The 20459-nt window shown below is 42.9% G+C and overlaps 1 protein-coding gene across 5 annotated transcripts in view; it reads left to right on the top strand.

The window, feature by feature from the left end:
• Positions 1-20459, top strand: part of SRGAP2 (SLIT-ROBO Rho GTPase activating protein 2) — a 209876-nt gene that overhangs the window by 109370 nt on the left and 80047 nt on the right. For all 5 annotated transcript variants that reach the window (XM_054025841.1, XM_054025839.1, XM_054025840.1 and 2 more), the window contains one exon: positions 812-974. In XM_054025841.1, coding sequence (XP_053881816.1) covers positions 812-974 — 163 coding nt within the window. The remainder of the gene's footprint in view (positions 1-811; positions 975-20459) is intronic.

Below are 20459 nucleotides of genomic sequence, written 5' to 3'. Positions count from 1 at the left end.
TTCAGTCAGAACATTATTTGTCCAGGTGAGGGCAATGACCTGGGAGGTGCTGAATTCTTTGTTGAATTAGGGTAAGGTAAGCAATAATCATTTACTGTTCTGTGCAACCAGCTTGGCTTTGTTACAGTACTATGAGAGGCTTCAGACTTCCCGAATACAGAATCTGTCCAATACACTTTTTATTTAAATGAAATTTTACTAGTGCAAAAGCTTCATTATATTTGGTGGCTTTTTTTTCCTCTATGTTCTTGCTAGGGACAGACCTCTGCTAGTTTACTAACACTTGAAACATTATTGTTGCTGCTAGGGTTCTTATACAGGTCACCTGCCCATCATGGACAGAGCACTTACTCGTTTTGGAGTGAGAAGCATGTTATAACTGTGTAAGGGCTACTGAAGAGGAACACACCTGTTGAATGTGTCTAAGAAAACTATCTCTATCCATGTTTGACAGAGGAAATGTTGCTAGAATCTGGCTGCTGGCTACCGGCAGCTTTATTTAAACTTTGTGCAGTGGGTAGCATTATTCTAGTGCCAGTGTGGATGGTGCCTAAATGATTGGATATTTGAAATCTGCTTACACTGTAGACAAGAAACAAGTCTATGGATAAAGCTTGCACAGTCCCTCAGTCTGTAGCGCTCTCTCTCCCTATCATGGGTATCAGAGTTCTCCCACACCTTTTAGAAGACATGATTCTCAGGAGCTACACTTCTGGTGTGCAACTATAGAATGTATGTTCAAGTGAATGATTTAGCCTGCTTGACCTAAAGTCCTGTCCCCCACAGTGTTTCCATTTTGCATTCCCTGCAGGAAGGATCAGAATGTCCTGTCTCCAGTCAACTGTTGGAATCTCCTCTTAAACCAGGTGAAGCGAGAGAGCAGGGACCACACGACTCTGAGTGACATCTACCTAAACAATATCATCCCTCGGTTTGTCCAAGTCAGCGAAGACTCTGGGCGACTCTTCAAGAAGGTAACGGCATGCTGCAGCACCCACCTTTTCTTTGACCCTGTAGAAAACAAAATTGTAGGTGTCTTTTCTGCTGTGACTCGCTGACTAGTTGGTTTGCTATCCTGTCTGCAGCTTGCAAATCTGTTTTCATCATACGCGACTGTACTCAGACTTCCTGTGATTGTCGTGGCTTGAGGATTCTCCTAAAAGGAATCCGTCAGTTCTTTAGTTTAGTCTGGTGATTGATATCAATACAAGGGTAACTGAGTGCAGTTTAGTGGCTTGTGATATGCAGAAGGTCAAACTAGATCAGCGGTTCTCAAACTGGGGGTCGGAACCCCTCTGGGGATTGCGAGGTTATTTAATTGGGGGGTAGCGAGCTGTCAGCCCCCACTCCAGACCCCACTTTGCATCCAGCATTTATAATGGTGTTTAAATATATTAAAAAATGTTTTTAATTTTATAAGCGGGGGGGGGAGGGGTCGCACTCAGAGGCTTGCTATGTGAAAGGAGTCACCAGTACAAAAGTTTGAGAATCACTGGACTAGATGATCTGCTGGTCTCTTCTGACCTTATACTTTATGGGCTTGTCTACACAGTAGGTTAGTATGTAACAAGGCAAGGTGTGAATCTGCAGCACACCAGTTTGCTGAGCACAAAATCGCCACGTGCACAGAGCTACAGGGCAATGAAAGCCTTAGTGTGTGGCCTGAGGCTCTGACTAAGGTTCATAGATCCAAAATAGGGCCCGACTCTCCTTTTTACCTACTTTAAACACACATATGAAAAATTACATATACTTTGTTTTAAAACTACTGTTTCCAATCTCTTAAATTCAATAACTAGAATAAGCTGCCAACACTCATGTATTACAGCCTTCCAATAACAAATCTGTGTCTGCAATGGAGAGACTGCTGTTAAACCTATTTGGGGTTTCCATCTTGCCAAATGATGAAGCAAACCATTTTGAAAATTAGATACCTAACTGTCCTTTTGAAAACCAGAGGAAAAAACCAGTGTCATTTTTTAGGAATTACTTCTCTCAAGAGCACTTGGAAATAGGTTTGGACAGTGGGAGTGTGTGGCTTGAATGTTAAGAATTTATAGTTGTCCAGTTGATGAAACATGATGTGGAAGATTTGGAAAAACACCTTTAAACAATAATGAATTGGTCTCTTTTGAGATTTCTTGATGGTTGCACCATCTGTCTGGTTAACTTACTAAAACCAGTGCAGGTTTAAAGTGTTTTCTGTCTCATGGGTGTGTCTTGATTCTTGAGAGTTCTTTCCATTCTAACAAAGTTGGAAGAAAGGGCTGCAAAGTTTGTTGTGGCTAGCTAAAGAATAATTACATAGGCACTCATCCTGTGCAGTAACACTACATGTGGGGATACAGATCAGGACAGTTTTGACAATATTTCCTGGCTGTCTTTTTGCTTTCTGTGGTCCTAATTGGTCTTATGCTAAAATCAGTGACACAAGTTGTGTGTATGTGACTTTAAAATGTAAATCTGTTTAGGTGAAATCTTGACAGTAATTGGGGCCTTCATCAGCTTTTCACTGTGATCTTGACAACCGCTTGAAATGTCTTAAGAGAATGTGTTCTGTCACTCTATGAGCATCCATATGTGCTTTTTAACCAGTTTAGAGAGACTATGCAGTGTAGCAAGGTTTAGACTATTATAAAATGCACAGCATTTTGCTATTGTACATAAAATGTTATCCCAAAAAATTCACATGAAGGGGCAGGGTAATATTTCATTCTCATGATCGGAAGCAGTGTTGGGTGCTGTATTATGGAAGCTTTTTAGGTAGGGTGGCAGCTGATTTGTGCTGGAATGGAAATGGTAGCAAGCGTTGTGCTCCTTTTGAGTCTGTCTGTTTGCTGAGCATTACTGCTATTGCAGCAATATGTAGGAGAATGTAATCTGATGCAGAAAATTTAAGAATATGAATGACCTACTTCGGGGTTACGTTTTCTTGGACTTTAAGGTTTGTGTTCCTCAGGTGCCTCCTAAGTAGAGGGGGAATCATTGTTTTTCAAGTAATGTCACAGCGAGACCTTTTTTTGACCTCTTAAAACTTTTTGGTAATTAAATTACAGTTGATTAGATACTTACATGGGATTATTGAATGCCAGTTCCGCTAATCCTTCCAGAGAATAAGTATTCAGTCCTCTTCGGGTTTAACAGGAGTTCTGCAGGAACAGAGTGGCTGAGGAAGTCCCAGGGCAGCTGATAAACTCTCTTGTTTATCCAGAAACTGGCATTTTCAGTTTCAGCCCTCTCCTCCCCTATACAAACATGTTCTTATCCTGTTCTGTTTTAGTTTGATCAGTGGGATTTGATTTTTATTTTTTGTATGTGTATAAAAATAAAAAATCTTGGCTTGTTTCTCAGACTGAGTAGAAGCGTCTCAGTCTCGTGAAGACGGGAGCCCCTCCATGTCAGAAACTCAAATATTGTGGATTAAGTAACTAGATCCCAGGCTTACCAAGTTGGCTTAATACCAGGGCAGGTGTTTGACAGAACCTCTTGTGTTTATGCTCTGTTGCTAGAAAGGAAACTTGCATCCCAGCCCTATCCAGGGAACCTCACTCCTGAGCAAAATGGCAAATCTTAAATGGAAAAGATTTGACTGAACTCAGAACCGCTGGGTATTGCACTCTTCATTGGAGCAGTCCAGCTTCTTGAGCCACAATCAGTCTGTCAAGTGTGAACTAGCACAACTGCTGATAAAAGCTGGAAATAGAAGTACTCAAGCAGACTTGTTAAGTGGGCTGTAGAATCTCTTCTCTGCTCAACAGTTAAATGCAGAGTCATGGAGTTCAGCTGCACTCTCATGGGTTTTAAGATAATACATTTTGTATAACTAATAGTACTTGGCATGTATATAATGCAGTATGTGTTCCAAGAACTGCACACATAACTAATTAACCTTCAGAACAAACCTGTTCAGTAGGCAAAGCAAGTAATAGTAAGCCCTTTTGACAGGTGCGGAAACAGAGAAATGGCTGAAGTGTCTTATGCAGAGTCACACAGCAAGTTACTGTCAGAGCCAGGAGGCTTTCTTTATTCTCAGCTACGTGGTCCATTCCTCCAGATCATGCTCTCTGTAGTTTCTAGGCCTTTGGAGGGGACAGAAAGGTACTGAGTGCATTTATGGTTCTAATCCATTTTTAGGTGGGATGCTGTCTGAATCCCTACGTAGTTGCATGTTCTGTATACAGATGGATATAAAGGTGTTCTTGAAAGTGATGCTCGATCCTCTGCTGTGATTACTGGGCTCTTTGATGATGTGCCTATCTTCCAGAATTGTGCATTAACTGAATGGAGGCTCGTTATTAGCTAATGTCCCCCATCCATCGAAAGGGAATCCTAGAAGAGTAGGACTGGAAGCAAGGAAGGGACCTTGAGCGATCATGTAGTTCAGCTCCTTGTGCCACAGCAGGATCAAATAAACCAAGACCAGCACTGACTGGTTTGTCTACCTGTTCTTAAGTCTCCAATGACAGGGATTCCACAGCCTTCCTTGGAAGCTTATGCCAGTGTTTATTCTAATAGTTTCCCCCCCCCCCCCTCGAATCTAACCTAAATCTCTTACTACAGATTAAGCCAATTAGTACTTGTCCTACCTTCAGTGGATATGGTGAATAATTGATCATCTTCTCTTTAACAGCCCTTAACATATTTGAAGACTGTTATCAGGTATCTCTCTTCCCCCTCCTTGCCCCAGTTTTTTATCAAGACTAACCATGCCCAGTTGTTTAACCTTTTCTCATGAGTCAGGGTTTCTAAACCCTGTATCACTTTTGTTGCTCTTCTCTCAGCTCCCTCCAGTTTGTCCACGTCCTTCCTGATGTGTGGTACCCAGAACTGATCACAGTACTCCAGCTGAGGCTTCGCCCGCGCTGGGTAGAGCAGGACAACTACCTCCCATCTCTTACATACCACACTCCTGTTAATATACTCCAGAATATTAGCCTTTTTTGCAGCTGCCTCACATCTGTTTTACAAGGGCTGTTTGCGTTCTCCACCCAGGAGAAAGATGTCTTCGGAGCTAAGGCTGTGCAAGGTTGCCAGCACCTGCAGCCTTGCTTATGTCCATGAAATCTTTTCAGCTGGACAAAGATGCTTTCCTATAGGAGAAGCGATGATTCTTCTCTTGAAGAAATAATTTAGAAATGCTGCAGATGGAGTTAGTCCTCCCCATCTATGAAGTGTGTGTGTGAGCTATACCAAATTTGTAAACTTCATTTTGTGCACTCACATCTTGCTGCTCTTTGTGGACATATTGTGATGTTGTCTCTTCTGTATCTTGAGCATGTGAAAACATGAATTTTTACATGTTTCCTCCAGGAAAAGCATGTGGAAAATATCCATTTTTCTTGGTTCTTTTGAAAGAGAGAATTCATTTAATAGTAGCAAATGTTTGGCCTATGGCTAGCTGTGGAGAGATTTATGCTCAGGAATGATCCAGTGGGTTGTAACTCCTGCAGTGGAATGTAGAGAGGGATGTGATATGGGTTGTCCTAATCTGTTTAAGATGGAGGTAATGGAATTTGGAGCCATGATACTACAATAAGGGTTTAGATCAGAATTTGGGGGACCGTCTGATTTAGGGCTTTATAACTTATAGCCAGCACTTAGGGTTGTACCCAGAAATAAACAGGCATAGAGCAAGTACAGCCTGCTGTGGTAATCTAGCCTTAAACAAAGGCCTGGATGGCTGTGGTAAGGTCCATGGTAGAGAGTAACAGTCGCAACGGCTGGCCCAACCATAGAAGAAAAAAAGTCATACTATCACAGCTGTTGTCTGTGAACCCTGAAGCAGCAATGGATCCCATATGGAAGGATCCAGTCTTGCTGTGGAATAGAGCAACTGTGACATTTTTGGAAATGTGGATTTTGTCTCCAGCTGCTGGAAGTAGGTGTTATAACCCTTTGGCAAAAAATCTACAAGCTGAGACACATCCTACTGTGTTGCCCTCAAAGACCCCTCTGTTACAAAAGGAAGGTGTTACAAGAAGGGTGCAGCTGTCAAATCCTGTAACAAACCCCGTTGACTTCTCTGGCCCCATATCTACTTTAGCGACACCATCAGAGGACCCAACCACACCACCAGGGGCTCATTCACCTGCACATCTACTAATGTGATATATGCCTCCATGGGCCAGCAATGTCCCTCTGCCATGTATATTGGCCAAACCGGACAGTCTCTATATAAAAGAATAAATGGACAGAAATCTGATATCAGGAATGGTAACATACAAAAGCCAGTAGGAGAACACTTCAATCTCCTTGGACATTCTATAACAGATTTAAAAGTAGCCGTCCTTCAACAAAAAAACTTCAAAAACACACTTCAAAGAGAAACTGCAGAGCTGCAATTCATTTGCAAATTTAACACCATTAATTTGGGTTTGAATAGGGACTGGCTCACTACAAAAGCAATTTTCCCTCTCTTGGTATTGACACCTCCTCATCAATTACTAGGGTGACCAGATGTCCTGATTTTATAGGGATGGACAGTCTCTATATTTGGGGCTTTGCTTTATATAGGTGTCTATTACGCCCCACACCCTCTCCTGATCTGTCTCACTTGCTGTCTGGTCACCCTATCAGTTATTGAGAGTGGACCACATCCACCCTGACTGAATTGGCCTTGTTAACACTGGTTCTCCACTTGTAAAGTTTCAGAGTAGCAGCCGTGTTAGTCTGTATCCACAAAAAGAACAGGAGTCTCTAAGGTGCCACAAGTACTCCTGTTCTTCTTTTCACTTGTAAAGTAACTCCCTTCTCCCTGTGTCAGTATATTTATGCCTGCATCTGTAATTTTCAGTCCATACATCTGAAGTGTTTTTAACCACAAAAGTTTATGCCCAAATAAAACTGTTAGTCTTTAAGGTACTACCGGACTCCTCGTTGTTTTTGTGGATACAGACTAACACGGCTACCCCCCGATACTAAACACTGGCATGTTTTTCTTTAATATCAATTAATTTCTGAAATCCCAGTAGTGAGTATACTTGAGTTGCATGTAGCTTTTCAGACGGCTGCTGTTTTTAGCCTGCAGAGTTGGGCATTGCTGTGCCCTAGGAGGACTGCGTGGTCTGGCTCTAGCTAATTAAGTTTTTCTCCCCATATCTTACAATGAAGAGATCCCTTTTCAGGGCTGTGATATGATGTGAAGGGCCTTATTTGTTGGAGAACTAGATGGAAAGTTGCCAACCACTTCAAAGGTATCTCTGCTGATAAGGGGAGTCAGATTTACTGCCAAAGCCAACATTCAAGTGGTGTCAGACACTCAATGTATTGCTGTGGTTTCTCACTGCTGCCAGTCCTGTTTGCTGTTGCACTGAGGTTTCCCCATAGAATGTTTAAATACGGAGTACCAGGGTGTCGCATCTGTGTGCAGTGAGGGTGGTCTTGGACACTTGGATGCAACCAGCAAAAATCAAAGGAAGCAAAATTTCTCTTTGAGAAAAGGCTGTAAAATCTAAGCACTTGTAGAGGAAGAGCTGGCCAGATATACTCTGCACAAGTCGCTCCAGTGCCGCCTCTTTTGGGCAGCTAGCTTGAAAGTGCTCCAGGTTTCCATACTCGCCCTCCACACTTGCAGCCCAGCCAGTCCGATGATGGAGACTACTCAGTGATACTTGGGCTTCTCCTCCACAAGGCATGTGACCTGAGAGAGTGAAGAACAGAAAGAATAAGGGAAAGACTGGGCTAATAGCCAGGTGTAGGAAGTTTGTGAAAGTCCCAGCTTGGGTGGAGAGTAGCAAGGAAGACTTAAGAAAGCCTGGTGGAAAAGGCTCATTGGGGATTCCGGTGTTGAACTGACAGGTTGATGAAATGGAGAGGGAAGGGAAACACAAAGAAGAGAGACTGAATTTTTTTTTTAAATGGACAGGAAAACAAAGTGTGTGTGTGTGAGAGAGAGAGAGCTCTGTGTAGCATGGAAGTTTCTCTCTCACCTAAAAAAGTTGATCCAATAAGATATTTCCTCACCCACTTTGTGTCTCTAATATCCTTGGAGCGACACAGCTACAACTACACTGCATACATGAAAACAAAAGTAGCTCAGCAAATTCAGATTTTTCAGGGGCTCTTAATTTCCTGCAGTAAGGAAATCACTAAGGGCCAGATCCACAGCTGGTGTAACATTGACTTCAATGGAGCGATGCCATCTTAGAAAAGCTGAGGGTCTGTCTTTTTAAACGTGTAATGCATTGAGTGGTTTAACCATACAATTTTATGTCCACATGGTGCATTTTGGTCCTCTGCTATATATTTTGGAGAGATTCACTGAACATTACACTACTTCAGTGCCCTTTTTATCTTAAGGCGTCTCTGCATGGTCCTGCTGTGCGGACTGCTGGGTGTGAGTTGCGGCATGCACTGAAGTGTTGTGCTGTAACTTCCCCGGGTAGGCCCTGCTAGTGTGAACTAAAAGGTACCTAGGGGAAGGGGTAGCTCAGATGGGGAAGGGATAGCTCAGTGGTTTGAGCATTGGCCTGCTAAATCCAGGGTTGTGAGTTCAATCCTTGAGGGGGCCACCTAGGGATCTGGGGCAAAATCAGTACTTGGTCCTGCTAGTAAAGTCAGGAGGCTGGACTTGATGACCTTTCAAGGTCCCTTCCAGTTCTAGGAGATAGGATATCTCCATTAATTTATATTTATTTTTATTTATAGTTTGTGTTAACTTAGTCCCATTTTAAACAAGCCTATGATAAGGTGGACTCGGTATCTTTTATTTGGCACTAGCAGGGTCTACACAGGGCAGTTGAAGCGCAGCACATTAGAGTGCTCTGCAACTCAAACACTGTAGTCCACACTATGGGGCTGTGTGGATAAGCCCTTTGTTTCATGTTATAGCAGAGGAGACCACAAGCTGAAAAATGCAGCCAGAGACTATTTTGTGTTGATGGGAAATTATGTTGTAAATACCCTGAAGCCATTATTCATATAATTTAGTCCCAGTGACTTCAATAGGAATCTGACCCCTTGACTTTATTGGAACTACTTGCGTGAGTAAAGGTGGTAGCATCGGTCTCAAAGCTGTATGTGCAGTTTTTATAAGAAAAATAACAGGCTCTGTAAGAGAATAGCTGACCATTCTCTGTGAATAAACCAAACCAAGTGGAAATTCTAGATCCTATCTAGCCATAATAGCAACAAATTGGTGCCTCTAGGGAGCGAGTTAAATTGTTTCTATTCTTCCCATAATTAATGATGCAGCCCTGTGTTCAGAAACCATAGGGCTCAGATACGAGTCTCCGTGCAAGCCTGCATTTCCATTCTGATCTTCTCACTGCCTGTCTTGGGAGAATGTATGGCTTTGATGTTAGGTTCCATTCTTGTGCAGACTCCTTTTGATTCTCTCTATCTTTGTAGGAGGCACTCCTTTGATTACTCCATACTTAGCCTTGTTGAGCATGGCCTTTTAAAAAAAAATTTTTTACGCTCTCTTCCATTTGATTTGGTTCTCTTCCCCCGCCCCATTCTCTTTATCCCCTAGCTGACCCTTGGTTTTTACATGGACCCTTGATTTCTCTGCATGGTGTAAGCTTTATATTTCTGGTATGGTTATCAGATTCTCCCCCCATTGATGACTCTCTCTAGTGGGGTCCCTTGATATTATTTATACATGCACTTTGGAGAAGAAGCCTTTTCCGTTTGGTCTCTGTAATCCCTAGTTCTCTGCTCCTTGTTTGATGTCTTCCCTCGAAGCAAACTGATCTCTTGTGTTTAAGGAAAAACCCTTTTTTATAGAATACAGAAATCTTCGTTTTTATCCAGTCCCTGGACATTTTTCTCTAGTACATCCAGCTGACTGGCTTTCTGTAACAAAAACATCAAGTTATTGAGTGTTTGTTTGTGTAGCTGTTTCTTGGTGCCATAACTTGCTTCACACTCAAGTGGATGATCGGGTAAGTTATCAGCAGAGCTGGAAGCAAAATGTTAAAGAACTGTTGGGAATGTATCTCAGTGAGGAAGCAAAGTTAATCTAGTCAGCTGCCTGCTTCGGCACCCTCTTCCTTCACTGGAGGCTTGCAGGATACAATCTCTGCCTCTTCCCATGACCTTGTTTCCTGATGCTCATGTAGAGGCCAAATTACCCTTTTAAAATAATACACCAGTATTTTACAGTAAAAGCACAAAATACGATGACATCAGTGCAGCCCTTTCCACTGCATCACACTCGAGCAACCTGTCTTCACTTTCAAGGTTCTTCACAGCCTATCCCCAGTGTAACTATCATCTCTCATATGTGATCGAGATGTCGACTCCCACCTCTGATCCGCTAATACCATCCTTCATTGCCCTCTTGTTTTAACTTTTCAAACAAGCACTTACGCGCTTTCTCCTGTGCTGCCCCTCACACTTGGAAGAAGCTCCTCGTAAACATCTGCAAAGCTACATCATTCTTCTCCTCCAATTATTTCCTTAACTCATTTGCCATGATGCCTAGAAAAAATATAACAATTGGGCTACTGGCGTACTGAGACCACTGCCTATCATTCTGACCAACATTCACTTAGTTTCTTATGCTTCCCTGCCTGCTTCCACCTGTTGTCTCTGGTCTTACATGTAGATTGTAAGATCTTTGGGGTGGGTACCATCTTCTTGTTCTGTTTGTATAGCACTTCCACAATGAGATCCTGAACAATGACTGGGGGTTCCTATGTACTGCAGTACAAATAATTTAAACTGTAGTCTCTTGTATCATTATTCTAGTTTGACACCACCTAGCGATAATTCTGCCTGAAGGATTCTCTGGACCGTTCTCTAGAGAGAACATTTTCAGAACTTGTGTTCTGTACTCTTGTGTTGGTCTGTTCCTTTATCCAGCATTGCTTTTGAGAGACCACACTTCTGCTATGATTTTACTTTTAAGTTGACTTCCATTCTTGTTGGAAAAGTTTTCATAGCAGACAATAGCCCTATCAATGGGTGCTTCAGCTGCATCCCACACCATTATGCAGGAAGCCAATTGGAGAGGCACACAGGATTTAACTATCCCCATCCTTGTGTGGTTTAAATCTCTTTCAACAGGGCTTATACCAAGATACCAGTAGCAATCCGGCCCCAATTATAGACTGTTAGATGTCCCAGCTTCCTGCAAATCTTGTTTCAGGAATATGGGATTCCCTGTCTAATGACGTTCAGTCCAGTTGCATGCCCATATTCAAGAGGCCAGAGGAAGAAGTGTATGAAACACTAGTGTGTGGAAAAACACAGCCTGATAAGTGAGTCTTGGACTCACTTTCCCTGTAGTGCTTGAGTGATTTGATCACGAAAGGGGCTCTGTCCATGTGGTGCATTGTATTTGATGTGAAATGACAGTCAACAATGACAACTGGTCAGAATTATGGTAATCTATGAAGCAATACTACACCATTCATTTTCTTAAAGGGGCACTTTCCCAAGACCTGACAGACATTAAAATTGTGCTGTTGCTAATATCTTATGGGGGCTACTGGAAAACAAATAAATTAAATAAGAAATCAAGCAAATTTTTAAAAATATTTATTAAGATTAATATCAAAGCCATCAGATCCTTCTGAAGCTAAGTCTCGCACCCTTCAATCCAACTCATATATATATATATATATATATATATATATATATATATATATATATATATATGTGAAACTGTCACTAAAGTGTGTGTGGTGGGAAATACATCCATTATATGTACACTACTACACTTCCACATTTTGCCACAGAATCACCTTCTGCCTTAGGGCTGATCTACACTGGGGGAGGGATCGATATAAGAAACACAACTTTAGCTACGAGAATAGCGTAGCTGAAGTCGACGTATCTTAGATTGATTTACCTCGCATCCTCGCGGCGCGGGATCGACGGCTGCGGCTCCCCCGTCGAGACTGCTTCCGCCTCTCGCTCTGGTGCAGTTCCGGAGTCGACGGGGAGCGCGTTCGGAGATCGATTTATCATGTCTAGATGAGACGCGATAAATCGATCCCCGATAGATCGATTACTACCCGCCGATCCGGCGGGTAGTGAAGATGTATCCTTATACTCTTTCATGTTACTTCTGTTACTAATGATGCTGTTGAGTGGAACAGGCAGGAAAATAAATCATATTGCTTTCTGTTACCATAAATACACTTATGGTGTAATGTATCAGAGGGGTAGCCGTGTTAGTCTGAATCTGTAAAAAGTAACAGAGGGTCCTGTGGCACCTTTGAGACTAACAGAAGTACTGGGAGCATAAGCTTTCGTGGGTAAGAACCTCACTTCTTCAGATGCAAGTAATGGAAATCTCCAGAGGCAGGTATGTATCAGTGTGGAGATAACGAGGTTAGTTCAGTCAGGGTGGGTGAGGTGCTCTGCTAGCAGTTGAGGTGTGAACACCAAGGGAGGAGAAACTGTTTCTGTAGTTGGATAGCCATTCACAGTCTTTGTTTAATCCTGATCTGATGGTGTCAAATTTGCAAATGAATTGGAGCTCAGCAGTTTCTCTTTGGAGTCTGGTCCTGAAGTTTTTTTGCTGTAAGATGGCTACCTTTACATCTGCTATTGTGTGGCCAGGGAGGTTGAAGTGTTCTCCTACAGGTTTTTGTATATTGCCATTCCTGATATCTGACTTGTGTCCATTTATCCTCTTGCGTAGTGACTGTCCAGTTTGGCCAATGTACATAGCAGAGGGGCATTGCTGGCATATGATGGCATATATAACATTGGTGGATGTGCAGGTGAATGAGCCGGTGATGTTGTAGCTGATCTGGTTAGGTCCTGTGATGGTGTTGCTGGTGTAGATATGTGGGCAGAGTTGGCGTCGAGGTTTGTTGCATGGGTTGGTTCCTGAGTTAGAGTTGTTATGGTGCGGTGCGTGGTTGCTGGTGAGAATATGCTTAAGGTTGGCAGGTTGTCTGTGGGCGAGGACTGGCCTGCCTCCCAAGGTCTGTGAAAGTGAGGGATCATTGTCCAGGATGGGTTGTAGATCACTGATGATGCGTTGGAGAGGTTTAAGCTGAGGACTGTAGGTGATGGCCAGTGGAGTTCTGTTGGTTTCTCTTCTGGGCCTGTCTTGTAGCAGGAGGCTTCTGGGTACACGTCTGGCTCTGTTGATTTGTTTCTTTATTTCCTTGTGTGGGTATCGTAGTTTTGAGAATGCTTGGTGAAGATCTTGTAGGTGTTGGTCTCTGTATGAGGGGCTTATGCTCCCAGTACTTCTGTTAGTCTCAAAGGTGCCACAGGACCCTCTGTTACTTTTTATGGTGTAATATCCATGTTTGTCAAATGAGAGAGAACAAAAACTGTAGAGGAAAAATCTTACTGTCCTAATAGTAATAGTTCATACCCATGAGAGTAATTTCTGATGAAGCAGTGTGTGATTGAATTGTTTAACCCTGTCCCCATATTTCCAAGGGCATAGTTCTGTTATGAAATGACATCAATTCTGAACAGTCATTTATCTCTCATTAGTGGAGTTAAATATCGCCTTCCCCTGTCCCCCCCAGCTCCTCCTCCCCCCCTGCAAGTTTCCTACCCCAGTTATTTTTCTTAGAAGAAACTGCATTGAAGGAGAGGCACTGATGGAAATTATTTGTATGTGTTGGCATTATCAAAGTTAGCAGTACATCTCCACTCCTGGGCAAAAGAGGAAAACGGTTTTTCTAAACCGTGATCACTGACATGCTGTTCATGCTCCATACCAAGTAAAATATAACGACGTGGTCAAAGTCCATTGCCCCGAGTGAAGCACTGCAGAGCTCAAGGCTATAGTTAAAATATTTGTTAGCTCTGTTTCAGGCTGCAAATGCCATTCCTGTCTGTGGCATGGGCAGTGAATGTGCTGCAGTCGGCCCTTTTCAGTGTGTGCAAAACGAGTCTATTACTGTGACATTTTTTCTCTTTCCCTGTATTCATATGTGAAGCCAGTGTTGTCCCTTATTATAGCAATATGCCTCTCTTTATCTAGCCTTTTGAACATCCGCTTGGATTCAGGTCAGCTAGAGACTGGCTGACAGCATCTCTTAGCTCCAGCTCAGTCATCCAGCTGTGATGCCTCTAGTCAGCCACGTCAAGAGAGATTTCTCATAGCAGTTTGAGAAAGGACATCGAGGAGAGTAGGTAGGCCAGAGCTATCATATGCTGCAAGGAGATTGCATAAGCAGGATTACAGGACATTATTTCCAATATTTCACAGGACTTCACAGGCTGCTGGTGGGGCTTGCCACCGTCTGAAACCTTTTTCGCATCTCACTCACTTGATAGGTGACTCTGTGTAACTGGCTTCACAATAAGAGCAAGTGCTCTCAGCCATGAAATTGTTTGATTTATTGGGGGCTGGGAATCCGAAGCCTGAGACTTGATAGCCCGCTGCTGAAGACAGCAAAAAAGGAGCAAATAGGAGCTATTTGGAAACCAAATTTATGATCCAAAGAGTGTAAGTGGCAATGTTATGATATGGCATTGCTGCAACCTATTACGGTTGTAAATGGCTTTTTCACAGCCCAGTGTTTTCGCCAAGTAGGATAAATACCTCCTTGCTAACATAACAGTCAAATGCAGAATGTATCAATTACTAGTGCAGCAGGTTGGGAGACCCCTACGTAGGTAAAGGACCCTATGTAGGTAAAGAATGAACTATTGCATGAGTGATGCAATTATATTGGACCATTGTGAAGTTGTATACCATTAGTTTGGTTATCCCCATCATGTGGGGCATATATTTTATCAAGTACACCTCTATCCCGATAGAACGTGACCCGATATAACACGAATTCGAATACAACACGGTAAAGCAGTGCTCCGGGGGGAGAGGGCTGCGCACTCCGGCAGATCAAAGCAAGTTCGATAGAACACGGTAAGATTTCTTTGGCTCCGGAGGACAACGTTATATCGGGGTAGAGGGAGGTGTAGCTTGATGTCCTAGATTTTCTTTTGTCTCTAAACCAGGGAGAATACTAATGCAATAGCAGGAAAAAACCTTAGAAGAGCTTGTTTTACAGGGACATGTGATAATAAGTAAACAGACCATACATAAAAATGGTGAAGAATGGAGTTATATAAAACATGCACAGGCATAGTCTCTAGGTAACATGCATGCAGCATTTCCTAAGAATTGACCTGTCAGAAACAGACCCCTAAACGACAAGTGACAAAATAGTCTAGGCTCTAACTTGACCAGTATAATGTGTTACAGGCAGTGAGTAAAGCTTTCAAAAGTGCCTAAGTCACCTAGGCACTTCTGAAAATTTTTACCCAGCGTGCTTTGTCTGCATTAGACTTTTTAAATAGTGTTAGCTAACATCCCACCTTCACATCTTAGTCTAGACAAGGTCTTGAGAGTCCAAGAATAAAAAAACGTTGCTATTAGACTTCTAGAGCTTTAATAACTAAGGCTACGTTTATGTCACGGAGGTCATGGATGCCACGGAATCCGTGACTTCTAGAGACCTCCATGACATTCTTTGCTTCAGCACCTGGGGCTGTGGGACTCTGGAGCTGGCAGTGAGTGGGGCCCGGGCAGAGTTCCAACGACGGGGGCCCCCTGCAAGTTTCCAGCGACAGGTGACCGACTCCTGAGGGGCCCTCCTCAGGGTTCTAGTGATGGGCGACCTCCCACGGTGGAAGGGGGAGGGGGACACCTTGGGCGAGCGGCTGGGGGATGCCCCGTTTTCTCTTTGGGGAAATTTGGTCACCCTGCAACTTCTAGCTGCCGCGGACGAAGTGGGAACCCCACAGCTCCTAGCCATCACAGTGGCGGGGGAAATCATGGAGCTGCAGCAGCAAAAGTCTCACACAGATCACTGATTCTGTGAATTTTTGTTTATTGCCCGTGACCTGTTGACAGCATTCTTCAACTCTTATTTACCACCACCCAAAATATTTTGACGGTCAGGTTGTAATGTTCAGTGGAATACAGAACAGCCAAGTAAGCATGCCATAGATCCCCAAAATGTCTGGATTAAATTAGATGGGGGCTGGGAGATGGAACAAAGAGAGCGTTGAAACTGGTGCAGCATTCTGAGAATTAATGTTCCAGTTAAGTGTGGCAGCGACCTACAGGTCTGCCCATGGTTCAGACAAAGCCCCTTGTAACAAAAGGTTGTGTGTGTGTGCGTGTGTGTGTGTGTGTGTGTGTGTGTGAGTGCGCACTTGTGACAGCTCTCTTGACTGACTTGTCCTGGGATGAAAAGGATGTTTGAGATGGGCAGCTTGAAAGGAAAATGCCAATGTTGCGAGTCAAGAATGCTGACAAGAGTCGCTCTTCTAATTTTGCCGAAATTTTTTTTCTGGTGGGTGCTGGTCATCATTTCCCTAATACAAAGAGTGTGGGGGTGGCTTTTTTGTGCCCAGTCCCTTTTTCCTTCACATCCTCTCAGCAATGCATATCTTTGCAGCAATACAGCTGAACCCATTGTGCTTGGCACCCCTTCTTCCCTCTTCCCCAGCCCCCGAGAGTTCAGTGTACTTTTCATATAATGCCCTTTTCCAGGAAGAATGTAAATGCAATTCACTGAACTAGGTGACCTCCCAGGTCAAGAGGACAGAACTCATTATTTCTTGAATGTTGAAAAAACACCATCTACCTGAAATGTCACTAAGCTAATTAGAGGGTGATGCATGCACTCTAGTTGAAGCTATTATTATAGTTGGGCCTAAATAACCTAATGAATTTCTAAGTTCTGATTAAATTTTAGTTTGGTTACAACTTAAGGCTTTTAAAACTGCAAACACAGATTTAACTTGAAACCTTTCCCTCCCATCCCCATCTCCTATACTGTAGTCATAAATATATTTGACCCCTGCACATCTGACTTTCTCTTTTCTTTGAGGTGTACGTATGGATTTTCAGCATGATGGCTCTGATGATCATAAGGCTGCTGCACAACGGGATATCATATTAGAAATTCTCTTATGCTTTGCTTTCTACTGCAAGCATTGCTTTCTCCTTGGCTAATTTGATGTTAAAGTCCTTCCTTCAGAGCTGTCTTGCTTTTTTTTTTCCCATCATGAAAGTAAATGTTCATTGATCAGAAATGGCAACAGCATCACCTCATAACCTGTGAACTCAAACACCCAAGGCTGAAGGCATGCCTATTTCCTGTTTGGGCTCAATACTGGGGTAACTGGGAGAAATTCTATCCCTAGTGTTAGACAGGAGGGTCAGACTAGATGATTTTATGGTCTCTTCTGGCCTTCAGATCTGTGAATTGTATTCTTGACTGTGTCTATTTTGGGCCACCAAGATGCAGCTCAGGTGCATTATTGTTGGGCTCCTGACATGACTTCACTGTTGTTCAGGTAAACATTTCCTCTGTTAGTTACAAGAGATTTGTTTCTGCCCACTCTGCTAATATTCAGCATCACAGATACATTCTCTCCACAATGAGCTCTATGCTTAAATCTGCGCACAGGTATATTCCCTACACTTTGCACCATATAAAAGTACTGTACATGCATACACAGCCTCTCATCCCAAAGGCTCCCAAGACACTATAAAATTAACCATCAATTCACCCACCACTGAGAGGGAGCCAGCTCTGGGAAGGCAAATGGCAGCTGTTTAATAGCACATAGGAAGTGAAGAGCTAGCCAACTGGAAATGCATTCTGCCTCCCTAAACTCTCCCTCTAATTACCCAGGTTGGAAGTTGGACAACTGCCTCCTCTAAAAAGTGCCATGGGATCTTTTAATAATCACAAGTGGTCAGAACTAAATCTCCTCTGGAAGAAGGCACCTCCAATGGTACAGCACTCACTAACATTATGCTGGAGCATTTCTTCAGTACTGGGAAGGAAGAGCACCTGCTATTGAATTGCCAATACCATGTTCTGTAACGCTTGGCTCTCTTCTTCCCCACCCCCCTTTTTTTTGGGGGGGGGGGGAGAGAGAAGAGAAGCAGAGGGGCGAGGGGAAATCTCATCACCAGGTTTCTGTCTGCTTAGAGGTGGTGCCTGAAGATACCAACAACTGGAAAGACTGAACTCCTCTCACCGGTCTTTTTATCCATATCCCTGCATCATGTTCAGGAGGTGCCTTGAATTAGCGAAGCTTCTCAGCTGGCGTCCTCAGTCTATCTGTGTGGTGAGGTTTGAATCAGTGGTCTCTGATCTAGAAGCACTCCCAGTGGCTAGACCCTAGAATGCCAGTAATGTTCTCTCTCTGCTTCAGGTCCCTCATCTTTTAAAGTCATTCACTCAGCGATTTTTTGCCATTGCCTGAGGCATTTCCTTTTGTCCTTGCCTTGCTGTGACTGCTCTACTTCCTGCAATACAATTTTTTTTTTCTCTCCACTTCACTAGTACAGCCAGCTTCTAGGTCAACTCTTTCAACTCCCATTCCCTCAGCCTTATGCAGTGGAAATTGTACTGAGAGTAGCATTACATTAGGATTGCCACATTCTACAGCTCCTGAAATGATTCTTGTTTTCACAACACTGATTTTTCTTGTTCCAATCTAGTAAGTGTGCCGTTTCTTCCTTCAAAGTTCATTTGTGGGGCTAGAATTTTGTTTGCTCTTATGTTTCATTTACCCTCTTCTCCTTCACCCTGAACTTGCATCCCCAGGATGTTCCCGCTCAGGTGGAGTTCGGGCTCTCAAGCCCCCCCGATCCCCTGTGCTTGAGAGCCAGAGCTCTAGCCTGATCTGGAAGATCCACACTGCTAACGTTGGCACGCTAGCTTGAACCCTGCTAGTGCAAGTCTGTCTGCGTGACCTGGGAGGCTCGCTCTGTACTCCAGACATATCCTTGGTGGCTTCTACCTCTTCTTAATTAGTTGCTGCTTCAACAATTCGTCCAATGAATGAGCAGTTTTCTTCAATAAATAAACAATAAGAGAGGAATTGGGTGAAAGGAAGATGGCTGGGCCAGTTAAGGCAATTTAACCAACACACTGGTAAAAAAGCTCTTTTGGTGTGAAAAGATCAGTGTTTGGGGCACTTAAAACAGAACCAGCCATTTGGTTTCATTAATCATCCTTAAGATTAAGAAGAAGGCCGTCATAAAATCCTTACGTGCATATAGCTGCAGAGATGGCAGCATCTCCAGTGTTCCTTGGCTCCTAGTGATTTGAAGGAATGTGGGGAATATTATTGCACAATGCCTTGGGGACCGCAAATCATTGATCCTTCTTTTTTCCCCTTCTTTCAATTACAAGTCTAGCACTCAAAAAGCAGAATACTTGTCTTTTGTCATGGCTCTACTTAGTTTATTTTCTTAGCAGTCCATCTGGCCACCCAGGGATGGGGTTGGGGCGGTGAGACTGGAACACATGAAAATTCAAACCATCTGAACTCAGGTTTCAGATGGCTCTGCTTATTTTGGTTTAAGAATATTTTTATTAGGGTCACAAGTGAATAATGTAAATTATTTTCACGTAAGTACATTATATGCCAAGACACGGATTAGGTCACAGGGGTCATAGTGAGAACATTTAAAAGTTTACATATGTCAAAATGAAGGAATGGAACAAAATAATAATAATAATAGTTAGGTTTAAGCAACAGGAGAGGTTTGATGCAGTAGATGGCCTCCTAAACCTGCTTCTTTTTCAGAAAGTCTCCCTCTAGGATTTTCATATGGTATTAATCACTATAGTATCTATAGCGAAAGACTGTGTCCAAGTACTTTGTCATTTTTTAATACCTAAAACTTCCCTAAACTTGGCACATAATCTGTGTGTGATCTAAGTAACCAAGTATTTGCCCAATTTCAGAAACACTGTATGCTTATTGCAGTGTTAAAATAGGAGATACAGCAGAATGATTTACAGTTGATTACGTATTCTCCTCCCTCTTCCCCTATAAATCAGTATCGATCCTAATAATTTGGGCTGTATGTTTTGGCCAGGAAATCGAGGTCCAGGCAAGTGTATATCTATTTTTGAAGGGGGGGGGGATTAAAAATAAGGTAGTATGGGTAAACTTTGGAGTTTTTAAGTATAAAAATGTTGAACTTGTGTGAGCTGCTTTATCCCTGTGGATATGAAACTTTTTTGTTGAATCTTGTGGAGCATATAGGGTCAGTCAGACCAATAACTGAGTTCCACAGACCCACACCTGTTACAGCTTGAATCGAATAGCTCCCATGCAAGGAACATGAGAAGTCCACTCATGAAGCTATCAGAGCTTCTACATTCAAGGTGAGGAATAAGGGAATTAGTAAATCTAAAACCCATACTTCTGATCCCCAAGACTGTGAGTGTAGCAACTGGGTAGGAGACTTATTGAGTGGAGGACCTGGATGCGGGGGAAGAGGTCCAGTTCATGTCAGAACATTCACAAGCAAGGAAGTGTGAGGTCAGTGCTGGGTGTGTTTTTGTTTATAGCTCCTAACATTTTAGTACCCTATTTTAAAGGTGATGGGGTGGGAGAGAACTGTCTTAATTCTCCTTAACAAATGTAGAGTGACGCATTTCCAAACCTCCATAACTTAATTTGTTTAGCATTTTCATAGGAAAAAGCCCTCTGTATTTTAATGTCCTATAAAATATATATTAGCGCTGTGTAGAAGCAGTTATAAA

The sequence above is a fragment of the Malaclemys terrapin genome, chromosome 4, assembly GCF_027887155.1.
Source record: "Malaclemys terrapin pileata isolate rMalTer1 chromosome 4, rMalTer1.hap1, whole genome shotgun sequence".
In the NCBI taxonomy this organism is placed as follows: domain Eukaryota; kingdom Metazoa; phylum Chordata; order Testudines; family Emydidae; genus Malaclemys; species Malaclemys terrapin.
Note: the sequence above shows the minus strand (reverse complement) of the source record. Positions and strands in the feature narration are given on the sequence as shown.